Genomic DNA, 22,039 nt, shown 5'->3' on the forward strand with positions numbered 1-22,039 from the left:
TGAAGAAGGGCTTATGCCCGAAACGTCGATTCTCCTGTTCCCTGGATGCTGCCTGACCTGCTGCGCTTTTCCAGCAACACATTTCCAGCTCTGATCTCCAGCATCTGCAGACCTCACTTTCTCCTCATTAAAAAATTATATAAGGCTGAATATTGTCTCAGCTTTTTCCTGGTTACAATTCAATTAAGGAACTAGGTTTTAACTGCTGTTATGATTGAAAGTTAAATTGTGAATACTTTGTGCTTTTTTAACATTTTCCAAATATTTTCTTTTAAAGGTGGTCAGTAAGGAAAGACATGCCTGATACATTGTACAGATGGTTCATCCTCCAAGACCTGTGCAAATATGGACCCATTGAGTCAGTAATCTTTTCTGGACACAGATGTGCCCAAGTTGTGTTCAGTGATATGCTATCAGCGTGCAAAGCAATTAACACCCATTCGGCTAGAGTTCCAGAACAGCTTTACCATTGTTTCTGGTATTATCCATTTATGATGCAAAATTACAGACTTTAAAATTAGAAGAGTGACATAGTACTTACAGATCTGATAATGTTTCAGATTTCAACTCGTTCCCTCCTAGCCATCCATAATTCTCCAAATTAATAATCACACATCAGATTGAACGTTTAAAGTTATACATTTCTGAAAACACTTAGAAGACATACAGCAGTATGGCTGACTAATCAATAATTACATTGCAATGAAGTATTGATTAAAAAAACCTTAACAATCGAAAATATTGATAACACAAATGTTTTCCAATCATAACTAGTATTTAAATTTCTGGATGTCAATTACTGAACAATGAGGAAATAAAATCACAGTTTTGACTTCTTTTCAAAGAAGCCCATTATGGCATTCATGCATTCCTCAGATAACCATCTTTCCACCAGTCGTTCACATTCTTGGGCATTAACAGCATGCAGCTTTTCCTTTTCAACACCTCTTATTAGCTGCTTTGAAAAGGCCAGAGACTGAAAGGAAAGTAACAACATTAAACCCTAAAAAATGAGTCAACCCTGTGTTATGAGAACCAAAACTAATCGCAAAAACAGCATCATTTGAGTAGTTAGATCTTTTCTAAATAAATTTATAGTTATCAAAATATCTTGCAATGAAAAATCATCTAAATGACAGTAAAAGCAACATAAATACATAGCTTGAAGTAAACAATGTGGAAAGAGTTCAAACGTTACAATTTAAAAATCTATTCAAAACAACAATGACAAGAGACATTGCCCATTACACATAACAAGGTTACTGAATGATTATATCAGCCCTTAAAAATGAGTACATCAGCATAATCAACCATAATTTGCTTTAATTTTATGCATGAAGTAGCTAATAATGAATGTAAAGTGAAAGTGTTTTCAATTCTTGGATCATTATACTTAAAATAAAGAACAATCACTGGACAGCAAAGTAGCCTTGTATAACAGTTTCAATCAAATTATTTTCTTCGAAAAAAAATCTATTTATTGCTGAATGCTTGTTATGTAATCTCAGTCTTAATATCCAAGCAGATATGATAGTTCCATGAGTAAGGACAAAGCTAAATTCTGCTTGCAAGGTTATTGAACAAGATAAAACACTGTGGAGATTGGGGTAATATATTAACATAGAGAGAGGTTGGTTAAATGTTTGCAGGAATAAGGGCTGTCTTCCAGGTTGGCTAGCTGTAATCAGTGCTGGATCTGAGCTATTCATAATCTACACTAATGACTTATGTAATTCCCTAGCTACCAACTTCATTTTTAACCTTGATATTGTATGAGACTAAATCAGACTCTACATACCTTGCTCACACTCTTGACTCTGAAATGAGCTTCCAACTAGATGTTTTCACCATCATTAAAACGATCTAATTCCACCCCTGCCTGAGCTCATTTGCGCGGAAACACAATTTTCGTACATTTATTACTTCTATACTTTACTATTCCAACAGTATTCCCAGCTGGTCTCCTACATTTTATCTTTTATAGACTTAAGGTCATCTGAAAACTCTGTTGTCCATGTCCTTGCTCACATCAAGTTCTGGTCACCTATCAGCCCTTAGCTTACATCGACTTCCAATCTTGATTTTAAAATTCTCATCTGTTTTCAAACTGTCCATTGGCATCATCCCCTCCTTATATCTGTAATATAAGGCAGACAATAAATGCTGGCCAGCCACAAGTGAATAATAGAAAAATCCTTCAAACTCACAATCCTCCAGGATAACTGCACTTATTAAATGTTGATATCTCGATTAGCTTTAATCAGTCTACCATTGAGTTTAATTGCCTAGGCCTGAAGCTTGATTTCTCTTCATTTCTTCATTTCGAGGCATGTACCTTCCTTGCTTTCTTCCACTGAGGCATTCCAATGCAATCCAGGCCCTAGTAGGCTATGTGACATTCTCCCAATTCTACTGGTCAACCAGAGGGCGGGAGTTTTCCATTCCTGGACATGCCATTGACTACAATGGCCTCTGTCAGTAATTTTCTAAGGTCTTCTTTCACCAGGGATTGTCAGTAGATCCTTGGAGAGAGCCGAGTGGAGTAGGATGGGATCCATTCTATTCCTGAAGCGCTGAGTGCCTATCAACAAGAGACCCCTGGGAAGGCCACTGGCAGCAGTTGGGTTTGTCAGGTAGCTTTTAGGAGGAATGAAAGACCCATGCAAGTTCTGTTAACTGACTGAGCCAGGATTAAATCCAGTGTGCTCAGGGGTAATTGGCTGTTTATGGCTCATTAATTATCATAATTGATATCTTGATGCTTGGTCCATCCCACTATTGAATTTGCAAATAGATCTTCCATCACTGGGAAGCAAATTTAGATACCCCTGACTGATTCTCCTGGCCCTCTAACTATGATGCAAAATCAAAGATCCAGTGGGTTCTATTAATTCCACTAGGTAAAAACAATGACTGTAGATGCTGGAAACTTCACCAGTTTCCTCATTTCTCCCTTCCCCCACCTCACCCCAGTTCCAAACTTCCAACTCAGCACTGTCCCCATGACTTGTTCTATTGCCTATCTTCCTTTCCATCTATCCACTCCACCATCCTCTCTGACCCATCACCTTCATCCCCACCCCCATTCACCCATTGTACTCTTTGCGACCCTCCCCCATCCTCCTCTCTGACCTATCATCTCCACCCTCACCCCCATTCACCTATTACTCTATGCTACTTTCTCCCCACCCCCACCCTCATCTCATTTATCTCTCCACACTGCAGGCTCTCTACCTGTATTCCTGATGAAGGGCTTTTGCCCAAATGTCGATTTTCCTGTTCCTCGGATTTTCCTGCTTTTCCAGCACCACTCTAATCCAGAAACTATTAATTCCACCCACTATCTCCTTATGTGGCCAAGGAACATGATTTCTTTTACAATGTTCCTGTGACATGCCTACGGATGTGCTATTATGTTGAGTGTGCTGTACAGGTTACTGGTTGCTTTGGGTGAAGGAACTGAATGTAATACATTCAGGTTTATTGACAATATAGTGTTAGGTAGCAAGAAAGCTGTGAGAGGACACAAAGGGATAAATTTACCCTGCCCTGAGGTAGCAGACCAAGAGTGGGGATTTAAACATGGAGGGAGCTGCATTAGGAGACACCCTGATGAATGAATTCCCTCCAGCAGGAAATCTTCCCAGAAGGCAGGGTGCTGGCAGGTGGACTAGATTGGGTTGGGATATCTGGTTGGCATGGACAGGTTGGACCGAAGGGTCTGTTTCCATGCTGTACTATGACTCTAAGTGAGCTGGAAAGCACATCAGTGCCTGCATCATGAAGGTGAAAAGTTACTATTTTAAAATCCCAGTTAGGACAATTTTTCCGGCTGAACGGCAGTTTGCTGCAGGCAAATGCCTCCCCCCCCCCCACAACCCCAACTCACTGCTCCTCTGCCTGGACTGTATCAGTAGCTGCAGCCTCTATGACAATCCTAGGGGCTGTTGATAACAGAGGACCTATAATCCAATGCTGCAGCCATGGACAGGAATTCTAAAATAAGGATTTTCCCTTTTTTTGGAGGGATCTAACTGCCTCTGCCCCTATAATATTTTCTTTGCATCCTATCCTCCAAAAGATGTCTCCACATTGAGCTGATTTTGCGGTCTTTGATTGAAGTACTGGAGACTCAAGAGCTGCCAGTGCTCTGCTTGGACTGGTAGCTCTGAGAGCCCACTTTTTGCCCTTAATAGGGCGATTAGCATGATAGTGACTAATTAGGAGGCCAACATCAGAAGATTGTTACACCAGTCACAACACCAGCTAAAAGATCTGCAAAAGGTTACGAATAGGCTTAGTGAGTGAGCATGAAGGTGGTCTGTACACTGTGGAGAAATATGGGGTTACTCACTTGGCAGGGATAATAAGAAACAAAATATTTTCAATATGATGAGCAGCTATTACATGTTGATACTTCAAGAGACTTGGGTGACCTTGTACAAGAATCACAAAAGGTTTACATGCAGATTGGCAATCCAGAAGGAAAATACCACACTGATCTTTAGTGCAGGTGGTTGAAGTGTAATTATAAATAAGTTTTACTTTAATTGTACAGCGCTTTGGTGAGATCTGTGCAGTTTTAGTTAACTGTGAAAAGCCAAAATCTATATAGGGCCTTTAAGTTCCCAAAGCATTTTGGAGGAGTATTATTACAATAAAACATGACACTGAAGCAAGGAGAGTCGTAAGTTGTACAGCGTGATTTATAAATACATTAAAGACAAAAGCATAACTAGGCAGAGAATAGAGCCCCTCAAAGATCAGCAAGGCAGCCTCTGGGTGGCTGCAGGAGATGGGAGAGATACTAAATGAGTATTTTGCATCAGTATTTACTGTGGAGAAGGTTGTGGAAGATATAGAATGTGAGGAAAGAGATGGTGACATCTTGAAAAATACCCACATTACAGAGGAGGAGGTGCTAGATGCCTTGAAATGCATAAAAATGGACCTGATCAGAACCCTGTGGGGATCTAGGGAAGTGATTGCTGGACCCTTTGCTGAGATATTTGTTAATACTCAAATGTGAAGTTCTGGAATACTGGAGATTGGCTAATGTGGCTTCACTATTTAAGAAAGGTGGTAAGAAAAAGTCAGGGAACTATGGACTGGTGAGCCTCACATTGGTGGTGGGCAAGTTGTTGGAGAGAATCCTGAGGGACAGGATTTACATGTATTTGGAAAGGCAAGGACTGATTATGAATAGTCAACATGGCTTTGTGATTGGGAAACCATGTCTCATGAACTTGATTGAGATTTTTGAAGTAACAAAGAGTGTTGATCAGGGCAGAGTGGTGGATGAGATCTATCCAGACTTCAAGTAAGGCGATCAACAAGTTTCCAGATAGGAGGTTGGTAAGCAAAGTTAGATCTCATGGAATACAGGGAAAACTATCCATTTGGATACAGAACTGGCTCAAAGGTAGAAGACAGAGGGTGGTTTTGGAGGGTCGCTTTTTGGGCTGGAGGCCTGTGATCAGTGGTGCGCCACAAAGATCTGTGCTGGGTCCACTACTTTTCATCATTTCTATAAATGATTTGGATATGAATATAGGAGGTATTATTAGTAAGTTTGCAGATAACACTAAAATTGGAAGTGAAGGGGGTTACAACGGGATCTAGATCAGATGGCCAATGGGCTGAGGAGTTGCAGATGGAGCTTAATTTAGATAAATGCGAGGTGCTGCATTTTGGAAAAGCAAATCAGAGCAGGACTTATGCACTTAATGGTAAGGTGTTGCTGAACAAAGAGACCTTGGAGTGTAGGTTCATAGCACCATGAAAGTTGAATCAGAGGGAGATAGGATAGTGAGGGTGGTGTTTGGTATGCTTTCTTTTATTGGTCAGAGTGTTGAGTACAGTGCTTGGGAGGTCATGTTGCAGCTGTACAGGACATTGGTTAGGCCACCTTTGGAATATTGCGTGCAATTCTGGTCTCCTTCCTATCAGAAGGATGTTGTGAAACTTGTATGGGAAACTTGGAGGATTTAAACTATCGGGAGAGGCTGAATAGGTGGGGGCTGTGTTCTCTGGAGCATCAGAGGCTGAGGGGGACCTGATAGAGGTTTACAAAATCATGAGGGGCATGGATACGATAAATAGGCAAGGTCTTTTCCCTGTGGTGGGGGTATCCAGAACTAGAGGGCATAGGTTTAGGGTGAGAAGGGAAAGATATAAAAGGGACCCAAGGGGCAATTTATTTCACGCAGAGGGTGGTGTGTGTATGGAATGAGCTGCCAGAGGAAGTGCTGGAGGCTGGTACAATTACAGCATTTACATATCCATCCAGATGTCTTTTAAATAGGAAGGGTTTAGATGGATATGGGCCAAGTGCTGGCAAATGGGACTAGATTAGGTTAGGCTATCTGATCGTCATGGACGAGTTGGACCAAAGGGTCTGTTTCCACGCTGTATGATTCTATGACACAGACCCTTTGGTCCAATTCATCTGCGCCGCCAAGATATCTTACATTAATCTTGTCCCATTTGCCAGCATTTAGCCCACATCCCTCTAATCCAGTTCTATTCATATACCCACCCAGATGCCTTTTAAATAATGTAACTCTGCCAGTCTTCACCACTTCCTATGGAAGTTCATTCCATACATGCACCACCCTCTGCATGAAAAAGTTTCCCTTACATCCCTTTTGAATCTTTCCCCTCTCATCCTGAACCTATGCTCTCTAGTTTTGGACTCCCCCACACTTGTGAAAAGACCTTGGCTATTCACCGTATCCATGCTCCTCATGATTTTCTAAACCTCTATAAGGTCACCCTACAGCTTCTGACACTCCAGGGAAAATGGCCCCAGCTTATTCACACTCTCCCTATCGCTCAAACTCTCCAACCCTGGTAACGCCCTTGTAAGTCTTTTCTGTACCCTTTCAGGTTTAACAACATTTTTCTGAGAGCAGGGAGATCAGAATTGAACGCAGCATTCCAAAAGTGGCCTGACCAATGTCCTGTACAGCCACAACCTGACATCCCAACGCCTATACTCAATGCATCGATCAATAATGGCAACTGTACCTAACACCTTCGTCACTACCCTGTCTACCTGTGATTCCACTTTCAAGGAACTATAAGCCTGCATTCCAAGGTCTCTATTTGGTAACACTCCCTAGAACCTTAACGTTGCTTTGCCAAATGACCAAATGCTTGGGCAAAGAGGTACATTTTAAGAGTGTCTTAGAGGAGGAAAGTAAGGTCCAGTAAATGTATGGATCATATTCCAGAACTTAGGGTCCAGGCAACTGAAGGCACAGCCACCAATGATGTAGTGGTTGAAATTGAGAGTGCTTGCGAGCAGAGAATTAAAGGAGTCCAGATATCTCGGAGTTTTGTGGCTGGAAAAAATTAGAAAGATAGTGAGCAGAGAGGCCATTGAGGAATTGAAAACTTAGGTTCACCTGGTTAATGCTTGGAATGAGAGGATTGTGATATGAAGAAACATCAGCGAGGATGTGCCTATACTCTCTGGAATCTAGAAGGAGGAAGAGGGTGATCAGGTAAGATTCTCAACAGAAACAGAAAATGCTGGAGAAACTCAGCAGGTCTGGCAGCACCTGTAGAGAGAAATATAAAGTTTATGTTTCAAGTTCAGAGGAGGGTCAATGGACTTGAAACATTAGTTACTTTTTTTCTCTCTACAGATGCTGCCAGACCTAATGAGTTTCTCCAGCACTTCCTGTTTTTGTTTCAGATTTCTAGCAACTGCAGTCCTTTATTTTTATACCAAAGTTCTGAGTGTGTTTAAATAGGGTAGATGAGAAAAGAGAGTTTCCCTTATGAAATAGTCAGGATCCATTTGGACTGAGTTCAGGAAAAATTGCTTCACTCCAAGGATTACGAATCTTTGGAATTCTCAACTATAGAAGGAGGTGGATGATCAGAATATATTTTGAGTATGTTTATGACTGAGATTGATCTCGTCTTAGACTTAAAAGGATCAATATGGGATTAGGTTGGAAAGTAGCAGTTAAGAATCAGCCATGTTGTATGAAATGATGAAGCAGGTTTGAAACTGAATGGCATCCCCTTACTCAGATTGTGCGGGGACATGGATGGGGACATCATTATTTTAGAAAAAAGTCATGGTGCACACTGTTTTTGTTTGAATATTGTTAAGCCTACACATGTTAATGATATATTCATTACACAGGTGAAAATTGATTGTTATACATATTGCATATATGTTTTAAGCACAAAGCCATTTCCTTTTTAAGCCAGCTCCTCCTTCAAACACTGAATAGAGTCACAGAGACAGCATGGAAACATTCCCTTTGGGTCCAACTTGTCCATGCCAACCAGATATCCTAAATAAATCGAGTCCCATTTACTAGCATTTGGCCTATATCCCTCTAAACCTTTCCTATTCATATACCCATTCAAATGCCTTTTAAATGTTGTAATTGTACTAGTCTCCACCACTTCCTCTGGGAGTTCATTCCATACACTCACCAACCTCTGTGTGAAAAAGTTGCCCCTTAGGTCCCTTTTAAATCTTTCCCCTCACACCTTAAACCTATGTCCTCTAGTTTTGGACTCCCCCATCCTGAAGAAAAGTCCTTGTCTATTTACCCTATCCATGCAGCTCATGATTTTATTAACCACTCAGCCTGACGCTCCAGGGAAAACAGCCCCAGCCTATTCAGCCTCTCCCTATAGCTCAAACCTTCCAACCCTGGCAACATCCTTGTAAATATTTTCTGAACCCTTTCAAGTTTCACAACATCCTTCCTATAGCAGGAAGACCAGAGTTGCATGCAGTATTCCAAAAGTGGCTTAACCAATGTCCTGTACAGCTGCAACATGACCTCCCAAATCAGTTACTCAATAAAGCCAAGCATACCAACACCTTCATCACTACCTGTCTACCTTTGACTCCACTTTCAAGGAACAATGAACCTGAATTCCAAGTCTCTTTGTTCAGCAACACTCCTCAACATCTTACGATTAAGTGTATAAGTCCTGCCCTGATTTGCCTTTCCAAAATGCAACACCTCACATTTATCTAAATTAAACCCCATCTGCCACTCCTGGGCCCATTGGATCAAGATTCCGTTGTACTCTGAGGTAGCCTTCTTCGCTGTCTACTAGATCTGCAATTTTGGTGTCATCTGCAAACTTACTAACTATACCTCCTGTGTTCATATCCAGATCATTCATATAAATGAAAAAAAGCAGTGGGCAAACTTGAAGAAATAGTATTTTCCTCTCCACGTGTTTCTACCTTGTTTTCTTCCTTGAATACTATCTCACTTTCTTCACCTGTATCTCTTGGTCCCTGTTTCATTTTTGTCGTATCCCTTGCCTTTTCTCACATTTCTCTCCTGCTCACATCGCTTCATGTGCCTTTCTGTTTGCTCTATTATTCTCGCCCTTCAGGTCTCATTTTTATTCATGTTCCTTTCTCTCCATCTTCTACTCTTTTTCCCTCCTCTCTTTCTGTATCTTTTCACTGCTCTTCTGTCTTGTCTTGACTACTGGTCACTTTCAAGTCATTTTCTTTAGTTTTGATTTGCATATTCTCTACCTCCAATTTTTATTTCCTATGATTTTACTTTGAGTTTGAGAACAAAATGCAACAAGTACAATGTGATAGCAAAGTTTTACGATACTGAAAATTGCATCGTTGCATGAATTTAAACACAATGTGTAATATAAACATATTATCTCAGCTCTTAATGTTCCAAATAATATAAGAAAGGGTAAAAGAGTGCAGTTTCCAGGAAAGTAAATGTGGAATAAGAACTATTAATCAAATAGTTGGAGTGAGCATATAATCTAAAAATAACTATATACTGATATCAGTATGAAAAGCATTTTTAAAACACTATAATGAAAATGTTTACGTACATTTTTGGGTAGTTTTGCATAAGCGTGTAACTTTTTCCAAACCTCTTTTTGGAATGTACTGTCAGGGAATACTTCAGTCACCAATCCCAGTTCACAAGCTTGAGCTGCTGTTAATTTCTTGTTGAACAAGAGAATTTCATTGGCCTAATGGGATAATACAAATAATAAAACAGATAACTTATATTCCCTTAATCATAGGTAGCTTCAGACTGACTAGTCATATAACAATAAAACAACTTGTAAACAAGCCATGACGTAAGTCCATTTAATTAGCTTAAATTTTCAACATATGTATGTGATTTAATAATTTCCTAAACTTACAGATTAGCTTCTAAGCTTCTGCTTACTCCTTAAAAACTGTTGCTTTACATTGTAATTCTTGAGGAAATATTTAAAATTTTGATTTTATAATGGAGACTACTTAAAAATATAATTTGTTATAAATTTGGATTTTTGAATTAGTGACATATGGGTGTGAAAAGTTGAATGATTAACTTGTGGGTATTTTTGCAGCCATAGTGAATTCCTTTAAAACAGCTTGGACAGTTAGCTTTCAGAATTAATAGGTTGTGTACACATTATTAGCATTCAGAATCAAGCAAGGCAAACAGTGTGCATCAAGGTTTCTGTTCGAAAATTCTAGATTTTTTTCTTTTTGAGTTTAAGCTTACCACAGTTCAGAATTTTAAAAAAATTGTTCAATTTTGGCTAGATCTGCTAGAAGTCCTTGGATGAAGATGGATGTATAAAGTACTGCTCCCGAGAAGGAAGGGAAGATATTAAAACTAGATTACCTAAGAGTAAGGAGTTTAGTGAGAACCTTAGACTAGAAGTGTTTGGAAAGAACCCTGAAGAGGTTATCTAAAGTTAAGAATGTTTAAAACCACGTACATGAAAGTTCAGGAAAAGGCTATTTTATTTTGCTGACCAGGGGTTATTGAGGTGTTAGAAACTGATTTTAATTTGGTGTGAGTACTTTTGGGTATTGTCATGGGCTCTTTGGGGATCTATAAAAGGAGTGGAATTATACTTCTACTGTTTGTTTTAAAATATCAAATTTTCAAGCATGTGTTACATGTAAATAGTTGAACTATTCTGTTTTATCTTTATTTCTTTTGTTTAATATACTTTAGTTTATTGTTAAAATCAAATCTGCAACATTGTGTGTTTATGTTCCAATGAAAGACCACTCATTAAAACCAAGACACAACAATGTACGATCTTTCACACCAAGTTTCAGTCTGGAATCTGACTTGCCCAATAACATCAGCTGGGATAATAACAATTTGCATTCCAGAAAGCCACCAGAAAATTGTTACAGCAATCTGTCATACAGGCAAAAGCAGTTTATCATAGAACATAAAACTGTACAGCACATGAATGGGCCCTTCAGCCCATGATATTGTGCCCAACATGATGCCAAATTAAACTAATCTCTCTGCCTGCCTTTGGCCATATCCCTCCATTCCTTGCATCCTATCAGCATATCCTTCAATTCCTTTCTGTCTTACATACTTATCTAGCCACTGATGTTGATGTAAAACACTTTGGCTATGATGTCTTCTATAATTGAACACACTCTTCCAAACCTTCCCATGAGGATCTGTGCTATTTGCCTCAAACTTGTAGCAGCAAGTTACATATTCTAACCAATAGTGTGTAGGAAAGTTACTCCTGAATCAATTAATAGGTATGTTATTGATTATGACAGTTGGGAGCTCTTTTAAGGAGGGTCTACCACATGATTAATCAACCATCATCACTGTTTATTGTTGGTTTGGTAAGGTTTGTATAATTTTAAACATTCATTCACAGGATATGGGCATTGCTGGCAAGGCCAGCATTCATTGCCCATTTCAAATTACCCAGAGGCAGTTAAGAGTCAACCACATAGTTGTGGGTCTGGAGCCACATGTAGGCCAGACCAGGTAAGGACATTTTCCCTAAAGGATATTAGTGAACCAGATCAGTTTTTCCAACAATTTGCAACGGTTTCATGCTCATCATGGACTCTTAATTCCAGACTTTTCAATAGAATTCAAATTCCACCAATTCCATGATGGGATTTGAATCAGGTCCCCAGAACATTATATGGGTTTCTTGTTTAATAGTCTAGTGATAATACAACTAGGTCAACACCTTCCCAATGAAATGAGCTTGATCAATCTCAGTCAGTTCCCATTCTGAAGAAGGATCACTGGACCCAAAACATAAACTCTGCTTTCACTCTGCAGATGCTATCAGACATGCTGAGTTTTTCTAGCAATTGCTGTTTTTAACTGCGTTGGTTCCTGGTGGGTTAAAACTCACATCATAAAACCTACCAAACGGCAGTAGTAAGTATTGAATTAATGAACTATGGCTTGAGATTGCTTAAGGTCCATTTACAGGAGTGTGTATCAATTTCAACTCATGGTAGACTTGATCTCTTAGTTATGCATGTTAGATATAAAAACAGACAAGTTTATTCACAGCACTCACATTCTTTATCTTTGCAAAGTTTTTCTAGTGCTTTGGCATTTGTTAATAAGATCATAATTTCCCTTAACGCTACGGTTGAAGGTAAGTAATCATTTCTGTGGTTTTCTATATTATTGACATGAAAGCCGACTGTGGAATACAACATTCTACATACTTCCTCCCTGACTTGTGGCCGTCACATTTTAAAAATGCAAAAAGGAATAATTTTACTTGAATTTCAGTCAATAACATACAACCAGAAATCTTCTCTTTTTTGGTAACCCCATGAAACTAGAGCACTAAATGTTTTTTTGTGCTCAGGGAGATAAATTAGGGAATGTTACTGAATGGGATAATGGTGGATAGGTAATGGCAAACCTTTAAAGAGTGCAAGGAGGAACTGCAACAATTGTTCATTCCTGCCTGGCACATGAACAAAATGGGAGATGTGGCACAAGTATGGCTAACAAGGGAAATTAGAGATAGTATAAAGTCACCATAGTCACAGAGGAACATTGGGCTGTACTCTCATCAGAGAAAGCAAGAACTCTCTCCTTTAACATGAGGGACATTATGCCTCAGGCGAGGGGCAAGATTGACAAGCAGGGACCTTCATGGTAACCTCAACTGGTGAAGGAAATCAACCCGCGCTAATGGTGTCATCTGGATCACAAACCAGTCTCCAGCCAACTTAGCTTTAATTGTGGATAAATGTGAGGTTATGCACTTGGGAGCAAAATCAGGAAAGTGGATTATTATCTGAATGGCTGTAAACTGAGAGGGGGGAATGTGCAATGAGACCTGGGTGACCTCATATACACGAGCTACTGAAGGTAAGCATGCAGTTGCAACAGGCAATTAAGAAGGCAAAAGACTATCCATTTTGTTAGCAAAAACAGGAAGGCAGATTATTATCTGAATGGGAAAAAGTTAGGAAAGGGGGAGGCACAAGGATATCATTGTACACCGGTCGCTGCAAGTATGCGTGCAGGTGCAGTAAGCAATTCAGAAGGCAAATGGTATGTTGGCCTTCATTCAAAGAGGATTCGTGTACAGGAGCAGGCGGTCTTGCTGCAATTGTACTGGGCTTTGGTGAGACTGTGCCGAGAGTATTGTGAGCAGTTGTGATCTCCTTATCTGAGGAACGATGTTCTGACTATGGAGGGAGTGCAACGAGGTGTACCAGACTGATTCTTGGGATGACAGGACTGACTTATGAAGGGAGACTGGATTGGTTAGGTCTCTATTCACCAGAGACCTAACCCCTGTTCCCTGGATGCTGCCTGACCTGCTGTGCTTTTCCAGCAACACATTTTCAGCTCTATTCACCAGAGTTTAGAGGAATGAAGGGGTGGATCATACAAACCAATAAAATTCTACTAATAAGTGCAGGAAGAATGTTCCCAATGACTGGGGAGTCCAGAACCAGGGCTACAGTTTAAGGATACAGAGAAGACCACTTAGGGATGAATAGACGTTTCTTCACCCACAAAGTGATGAGCCTGTGGAATTCTCTTACACTTGAGGCCAAAATATTGGATGTTTTCAAGAAGCAGTTAGATGTAGTTCTTGGAGCTAAAGACATCAAGTGGTATGGGAAGAATGTGGGAATTGGGTACTGAGTTGTATGATCGGCCATGATCATATTGAATGGTGTAGCAGGATCAAAAGGGGTGAATGGTCTACTCCTAGTTTTTGTTTTGATCACTTCAAAGGTTTTGTGCTATTCCTTTCAGATTGTCATTAAAACAGAAGTGCTGAAAATATTTAAGTTTAGGAGATCACAAATTCAAATATCATCAGGGGCACGTTGTATGACTAAATTCAGTAAATCAAGAAAGGTCATGAAACCTACTTGAGTCATAGAGATGTACAGCATGGAAACAGACCCTTTGGTCCAACTCGTCCCTGCTGACCAGATATCCTAACATAATCTAGTCCATTTGCCAGTACTTGACCCATATCCTTCTAAACCTTTGTTATTCATATACCCATCTAGATTCCTTTTAAATGCTGTAATTGTACCAACCTCCTCTACTTCCTCTGGCAACTCATTCCATACATGCACCACTCTCTGTGTGAAAAAGTAGCCCCTTAAATCTCTTTTATATTTTTCCCTTCGCACCCTGAACCTATAACCTCTAGTTCTGGACTCCCCCACACCAGGGAAAATAACTTTTCTATTTATCCTATCCATGCCCCTCATGATTTTCTAAACCTCTATAAGGTCACCCCATAGTCTCCAACACTCCAGGGAAAACAGCCCCAGCTGATTCAGCCTCTCCTTATAGCTCAAATCCTCCAATCCTGGCAATGTCCTTGTAAATATTTTCTGAACCATTTCAAGTGTCACATCATCCTTTTGATAGGAAGGAGACCAGAATTGGAAGCAATATTCTAAAGTGGCCTAACCAATATCCTGTACAGCCGCAACATGACATCCCAACTCCTATACTAAATGCTCTGACCAATAAAGGAAAGCATACCAAATACCTTCTTCACTATCCTATCTACCTGAAACTCCACTTTCAAGGAGCTATGAACCTGCACTCCAAGGTCTCTCTGTTCAGCAACACTTCCTAGAACCTCACCACTAAGTGTATAAGTCCTGCTCTGATTTGCTTTTCCAAAATGTACCACTTCACATTTATCCGAATTAAACTCCATCTGCCACTTCTGAGCCCATTGGCCCATCTGATCAAGATCCTGTTGAAATCTGAGGTAATCTTCTTCGCTCTCCACTACACCTCCAATTTTGGTGTCATCTGTAAACATACTAACTATGCCTCTTATATGTCCCTGCCTGCCCTGACTGTTTGACTTGCTTCTGTTCTCAACTGTACCAGTCTCAGATTGATCTCTTTCCTCACTATTTCCCTGGGTTCTACCCCTTCACCTTATTAATTTAAATCCTCCTCATCAGCTCTAGCAAATCTCCCTGCCAGTATATTCGTCCCCTTTCAATTCAGGTGCAATCCATCCTCCTGGTACAGGTCACTTCTACCCCTGAAGAGATTCCAATGATCCAAAAAAAATGTAAACCATTCTCCCCTACACCAGCTCCTCAGCCAAGCTTTCATCTGCTTTATCCTCCTATTCCTACCTTCAAGAGCTTGTAATCCAAATATCCTCGAGGACCTCCTTTTTAAATTCCTGCCTAACTTTCAATATTCTCCCTTCAGAATCTCTTCATTGTTAGTTCCAATGTGTTCAATTACCTCCTGCTGGTCCCTCTCCCCTTCGAGAGCATTCTGCGCCTTCTTTAGATATCCTTGATCCTGGCACCAGGGAGGCAACACACCATTCTGATTTTTCGCTGTTGGCTGACAGTTCTCTATCGCAATCGGTCGCTTGAAACCCAACGTATCTCTCATTGCATTAGAGCCTGTCTCAATACTAGAAACTTGGCTGTTCGCGCTACATTCCTCTGAGAGTCCATCACCCCCTACATTTCCCAAAACATTTCATACTTGATTGAAATGGGAATAGCCACAGAAGACTCCTGCATTACCTGCCTACCCATCTTACCTTTCCTGGAGTTAACCCATTTACCTGACTGTATCTGTGGCTTTTCTCCCTTCCTATAATTGCCATCCATCACACCCCCAAGGTCTTGTAAATTCCTCATTGCCTCTCACTGTCACTCCAACTGATCCATGTGATAAAATAGGATTCGCAACCAAACACACTTACTGAAGACATCACCATCGGTAACATGGAAACTCTCCTTAAACTCCCACATCCAACAGGAAGAGCATATCACTCTACTGAAGGCCATCTTTGCTCCTTCACAATCTACAGAACCAGAAAATAGCATTGTCTTTTTAGGGCAAAAAGACGATGCCCAGGCTAACTTAGTACTCACGGTTTATATTTTAAAAATTTAATCAAGAGACAAATTTCAAGAAAACATATACTCAATAAAGAACCCACTTTTTTCACTACTGCAGACTTACAGCAAGGTTTCATGTTAAAAACTATACACTTATCTGTTCCTGTGCTGTGAGCTCTCCCATTCAGGTTCTTCCAAGGTCAGCTGTGAATTTCGCTGTTTGTTAATTTTTCCTAGATTCACTCTGATGTCCAGGGATACATGAACTCAAATAGCAAAGGCAGTAACTATGCAGATTAACTGCTGTGTCAGTTAGCAGTATAGGTTTCTTTCTCTCTCTCCTTCGCTGACCATGTGTTCATTGCCTTTTGTCTACCTTTCTTCCTTTTAAAAGTGCCGTTGTTTTGACTTTTTTCTTCAAAGTTCCAAACAATGCAACAGCGTATAAAACAGTAATTGCTGCTTCTGGATTTCGAGGAAATCACCTCCAACACCTAAAATATCTAATAAACAGAGCTCTTACAGGCTCAATTTTTTTTTCCCGTATGCCATCTTGAGTTACCCAGAATCCTTTTCCTACATACAGCAAGAGCCCAAAGATTGACTACTACATTCAGGAAAGGAATCCTATTACCACCTTCCCACTTTGCTTTTCAAGCAGCTTCACACAATGTCTGAAGTGGCCTTGCAAGCGATGTATTTTCTGAGGGAAAATACATTTATGCAATAAACAAAACTCTGTCAGCATCCTGAGAATCAACAGTGAGTTTTCATTTGCTATAATTCTTGGGGTACAGTTTCCTCCTTTTAATGTTCATGAAAGGTTGGATGTGATGACAGTGCTGACCATTTTTCGTGTATCCATCTCACACAATTAAGCAAATGTTTCATGTGAAATTTAATTAACAAGGTCAGCAATGGAGATTTATGCATTCCTAGAGTTTACTTGTTTGAAATTTAAATATAGTTGCATATCAGTGAATGTGTACTTATTATACTAAATACATTATAGAAAGGTCTGTCAGTATGATTGTTCGAAGTGGATCATTGAGAAATTTCAATAAAGAAATCTGCTACCCGTACCTTGCTAGTGCCCATTATCTTAGGGAAGGTGTAGGATGAGCAACCTTCTGGACTTTGACCAAGTTGACTAAATGGTGCATGGAATGTGGCCTGTATTGAAACATAAAATAAAACATCACAGATTTGTTACATTGCCATATAATTCCAGAATTGTTTGTTACCTAAAGTAATTTTCTACAGAAAAGAGCATATTTCCTTTTAACAAAGATAAAAATAATCAATCAGATGAGATCATTCGAGAAGACTCACTTTATCAGTGGCATAGACTGCATCAAATAAGCCTAAAATAGTGACAGCAACTCCAACAGCAGGACCATTAATTACACCAATCAGCGGCTTTGGAAAATCAATGTAATGGCTTACATATCTCCTGTTGGAAGCAAATTTTAAACCATATCAGTTTGTTCATGCTTGGATTTCAAAAGTACACAAATATTGCAATAATTAAAACGTCTCATGAAAACAATAAGTATTACTATTGTCAAATGTATTTTTTAATGAAAAATAGAACTTGTATTTTTAAAACATTATTCTAAGATATTTTAATATGTCTGGTGGAAATCTGCAATAGATATGAAATATTGCAGCCCTGTTAACTACATAATTATTACAGAGGTGTCACTTTTCATGAGAAGATTTTAATCGTCACCCATTGCTCACTTCAGTAGTTCTCCAGAGTTCTTGGACTTCTGCTCTACTCCTTCTGGCCCAATATCAGTGAAGTTGCTCAAGTCATTCCCACTACAGTAATAATCACCACTACCTGCAGATAAAGAGATAGTAAGAACTCAAATTCATCTAGAAGGCTTTTGAATACTTATCTTCTTTAGATAAATAGCATTCAATACAGTGACACATAGCAAATTAAAAAAAAAGTTATAACTCATGGAATAAAAGGAACGGTAGCCATGTGGATACAAGATTATTGAATGATAGGCAACAAAGAGTAAGGAGACAGTGAGGTCTGCAGAAGGTCTTCTGATGAAAGGCTCTGGCCCGAAATGTCAATTTTCCTGCTCCTCGGATGCTGCCTGACCCGCTGTGCTTTTCCAGCAATTCACTCTCAACAAAGAGTTAGGGTCAACTGGTGATTTTCAGGTTAAAGGAAGTTTTGTAGTTGAGTTGCCCACATTCCCACAGCAATGTGATTGACTCTTAACTGCCCTCTGGGCAATTAGGGATGGGCAATAAATGCTGACTTAGCCAGCAATACCCCATATGCCATGTATAAATATATTTCTGTATCTAGAGAGTGAATGTGTTGTGTCTAGTTAACATACCAAATATGATAAACTGTTTATTTGTAATTGTTTAATTTTTCGTGAGCTCTGGATGGTATTTTCAAGTTGGTGATAAATTCAAATAATTGGATATAACTTCAATTGAGTGTCAGCAACAACTTGATCAAGCAACTTTGCAAAATTATTTTTGCAATTTGCTTGTTTAGTTTCTGGTACTATAATTAGCAATTGGTACCTTTGTACGAAAAATGGGGAATTTGTTAGCTGGAGCCCAGATTTTCAGCATTCAGTGAGCTTCTCTGATGTGGCTAAAATGGCAGAATTGGTTGCAAGTTTTAAGTCCAATCCCCCGATATGGCAGCTACCATTTTCACAGGGTTGGGAATAGCATCAACTCTGGATTCACATGTCCACAGTTTATGCAGGAAGCTGACTATTTACTTTAGCAGCTGCCTTCACTCCCGCATGATTTTTGTAAGGTAGGAGTCTGAAACCTGAAGTGTGCAGATTATACCAGGTCAAACTCTTGTGGATTCTGTTGGACAACCAGGTTATACTTTGTAGAATAAGTTACCTTGTTGGATCTGGTCCTTGGAAAACTTTGGGAAAGGAAAGTTGCCATCCAAAGTGGAGGCAATCCTTTGGAAGAGGTCAGCTGTCCTTTGGGATTGTTATATGTAGTCATGCTTAATTATAAGAAGTGCATAATTCAATGGAACTGTCAAGCTGTCAAAGAAATCTGTCAGAATTATTAAGACATTTAAAACACAGGGCAGCTTAATCATTGGAAGAATGTGTAGAGAGTTAAAATATGAATGATTGCTTTCTATCTTACTCAATTGATTGGCATAAGCCTAAGAATTCTATTAATAGATTAGTGTGAATAAATTAGTCACATTGATCCATTATCACAGTGGGGTACAATCCATTTCACAGTATTGGGGGTGGATACAGGCCTTGAGGTTGCATAGATGGCAGGGTGGGGAAACGTGAAGGTGTGGGTGAAAGCTGACGAGATGTTTTATATTTTGATCTTTACTTTTAAACTTTGAATGCAATCTGGAGTCTCCAGGCAGACTTTCTGCCCAGCCCACTTTGGTACCTGGCATCCTCTTCAGTTGAAATAGGTTGCCAGAGCAAATTTACAGTGCAGTCTACCAGCATTCCCCACCCACACCAAAAATAGATGTTTGTACATCTATTTTCATGGAACTGGGAGTTCTCCTTACTCTCCATACTTGATCTAAGAATTTTTTAAAAAGCCTAGAATTCTGCAACCTACCCATTTTTCGCTTGTCCGATGTGTGTGATTGTAATTTAACGTTTTTCACTAATATCAGCCAATCACATTGTTTCTCTGAGGAATTATGATAAATTTATAATGTTTAAAAATATGCAGAGGCACAGAAAGAAAAGCACTAAAACAAAATTATCCTTTATTTGCTATTTTGAGGTCAGATATTACCAATGTATCTCAAATTAGAGTCATAGGGTCATAGGGAAGTACAGCACGGAATTAGACCCTTCTGTCCAACTAGTCCATGTCAATCAGATATCCTAACCTAATCTCATCCCATTTTAAAGCACTTGGCCCATATCACTCTAAACCCTTCCCATTCATATACCATCCAAATGCCTTTTAAATGTTGTAATTGTACCAGCCTCCACCACTTCCTCTGGCAGCTCATTCCATACACACACCACTATCTGCGTGAAAAAGTTGCCCCTTAGGTTCCTTGTAAATGTTTCCCCTCTGTTATGAAGTTGAAGGCATGTACTGTACCTTTAAGAGAGAGAGAAAGCTGGCAAGCACCTGTCATTTCACAGTGTGTGCTGGAAAATTGAAAGATGTAACATTTTGGCTGTAACATAAAAACATTGTTTTCACAACAGTTCAAATTTAACCAATCAGTTTAAATTTTTCCCCAAAATGCTAAAACCCAATCAAATTTGAATTTTACTGTTTTGACAACATCAAACCAATGAGATGATCTGATGTTTCAGGTATAAAAAGCAGGCATTTTGGACAGTTAGCCAGAAACAGCACTGCCTTCCGTTGTCAGACTGCCCAAAAACCTTTCTATCAAAGATACCTTTTTCATAAGAAAGATAGACCAAAGACAATCTAGGGAGATCTACAAACAGAGGAAGATCGACACCAGACACAGAGCCACTATATGGTTTTGAAAATTGAGTTGCTGTAAATTTAATAGGGGCTTTATTGGATTAGTATATTGTTTTCGAGTCGGAGGTAGATAACAAACCTTTAAGAAAAAGGAGGATTAGAGTTGTAAATAGTTGTTGTTTAATGTTCATTTTAGAGTTAAAGAATAAAGTTGTTACTTTTTCTTTAAATAGTGGAATTTAGGTAGTTCTCTGTCACTCATACTTTAACAGATTACAAGGGGAGCTAAGCTTTTTTGTGTGTTTGGTTTAATTAGCAGAAAGGTTCACCGCCATGTCATAACTCCTTTCACCCTAAACATATGCCCTCTAGTTTGGGACTCTTCCATCTCAGGGAAAAGACCTTGTCTATTTAGCCTGTCCATGCCCCTCATGATGTTATAAACTTCTTTCAGGTCACCCTTCAGCCTCTGACACTTTAGGGAAAACAGCTGCAACCTATTTAGCCTCTCCCTGTCGCTCAAACCCTCCAATCCTAGCAAGATCCTTGTTAATCTTTGTTGAACTTTTTCAAGTTTCACAACATCTTTGTTGAAAGGAGACCAGAATTGCACGCAATATTCCAAAAGTGGCCTAACCAATGTACTGTACAGCTGCAACATGACCTCCCAACTCCTATATTCTGTGCTTTGTCCAATAAAGGAAAGTATACGAAATACCTTCTTCACTATCCTGTCTACCTGCGACTCCACTTTCAAGGAACTATGAACCTGCACTCCCAGGTCTCTCTGTTCAGCAACACTCCTCAGGACCTTACCATTAAGTGTATAAATCCTGCTCTGACTTGCTTTTCCAAAACGTAGCACCTCACATTTATTTAAATTAAACTCCATCTGCCACTCTTCAGCCCACAATATCCCATTAAACTCTGAGGTAATCTTCTTAGCTGTCCATGTCACCTCCAATTTGGTGTTATCTTCAAACTTACTAACTATACCTTTTATGTTCACATCCAAATCATTTATATAAATGACGAAACGCAGTGAATCCAGCATGGATCCCTGTGGCATACCACTGGTCATAGGCCTCCAGTCTGAAAAGCAGCTCTCCACCACCATCCTCTGTCTTTGATCTTCATGCCTGTTATGTATCCAAATGGCTAGTTCTCCCTGTATTCCATGAGATCTAACTTTGCTAACCAGTCTACCATGAGGAACTTTGTCGAACGCCTTACTGAAGTCCATATAGATCACGCCCACCACTCTGCCCTGATCTTTGTTCCTTCTTCAAAAAACTCGATCAAGTTCATAAGACATGATTTCCCACGCACAGAGTCATATTGATTATCTCTAATCAGTCCTTGCCTTTCCAAATGCATGTAAATCTTGTTCCTCAGGATTCCCTCCAACAACTTGCCCACCACCGATGTCAGGCTCACTGG

At 39.6% G+C, this 22,039-nt stretch overlaps 2 protein-coding genes across 5 annotated transcripts in view; one reads left to right on the forward strand and one right to left on the reverse strand.

The window, feature by feature from the left end:
* LOC122564274 (uncharacterized protein C6orf201 homolog) overlaps positions 1-515 on the forward strand; it is a 113,534-nt gene extending 113,019 nt beyond the window's left edge. Inside the window, exon 4 of the mRNA XM_043718949.1 lies at positions 278-515. Coding sequence (XP_043574884.1) covers positions 278-515 — 238 coding nt within the window. The remainder of the gene's footprint in view (positions 1-277) is intronic.
* Positions 446-22,039, reverse strand: part of eci2 (enoyl-CoA delta isomerase 2) — a 174,394-nt gene continuing 152,800 nt past the window's right edge. For all 4 annotated transcript variants that reach the window (XM_043719486.1, XM_043719487.1, XM_043719488.1 and 1 more), the window contains 5 exons: positions 17,894-17,996; positions 17,483-17,603; positions 17,234-17,323; positions 9,859-10,002; positions 446-976 (listed from right to left, as the gene is read on the reverse strand). In XM_043719486.1, coding sequence (XP_043575421.1) covers positions 821-976; positions 9,859-10,002; positions 17,234-17,323; positions 17,483-17,603; positions 17,894-17,996 — 614 coding nt within the window. In that variant the 3' untranslated portion in view covers positions 446-820. The remainder of the gene's footprint in view (positions 977-9,858; positions 10,003-17,233; positions 17,324-17,482; positions 17,604-17,893; positions 17,997-22,039) is intronic.

This window comes from Chiloscyllium plagiosum, chromosome 29 (genome assembly GCF_004010195.1).
Source record: "Chiloscyllium plagiosum isolate BGI_BamShark_2017 chromosome 29, ASM401019v2, whole genome shotgun sequence".
NCBI classification, from domain to species: domain Eukaryota; kingdom Metazoa; phylum Chordata; class Chondrichthyes; order Orectolobiformes; family Hemiscylliidae; genus Chiloscyllium; species Chiloscyllium plagiosum.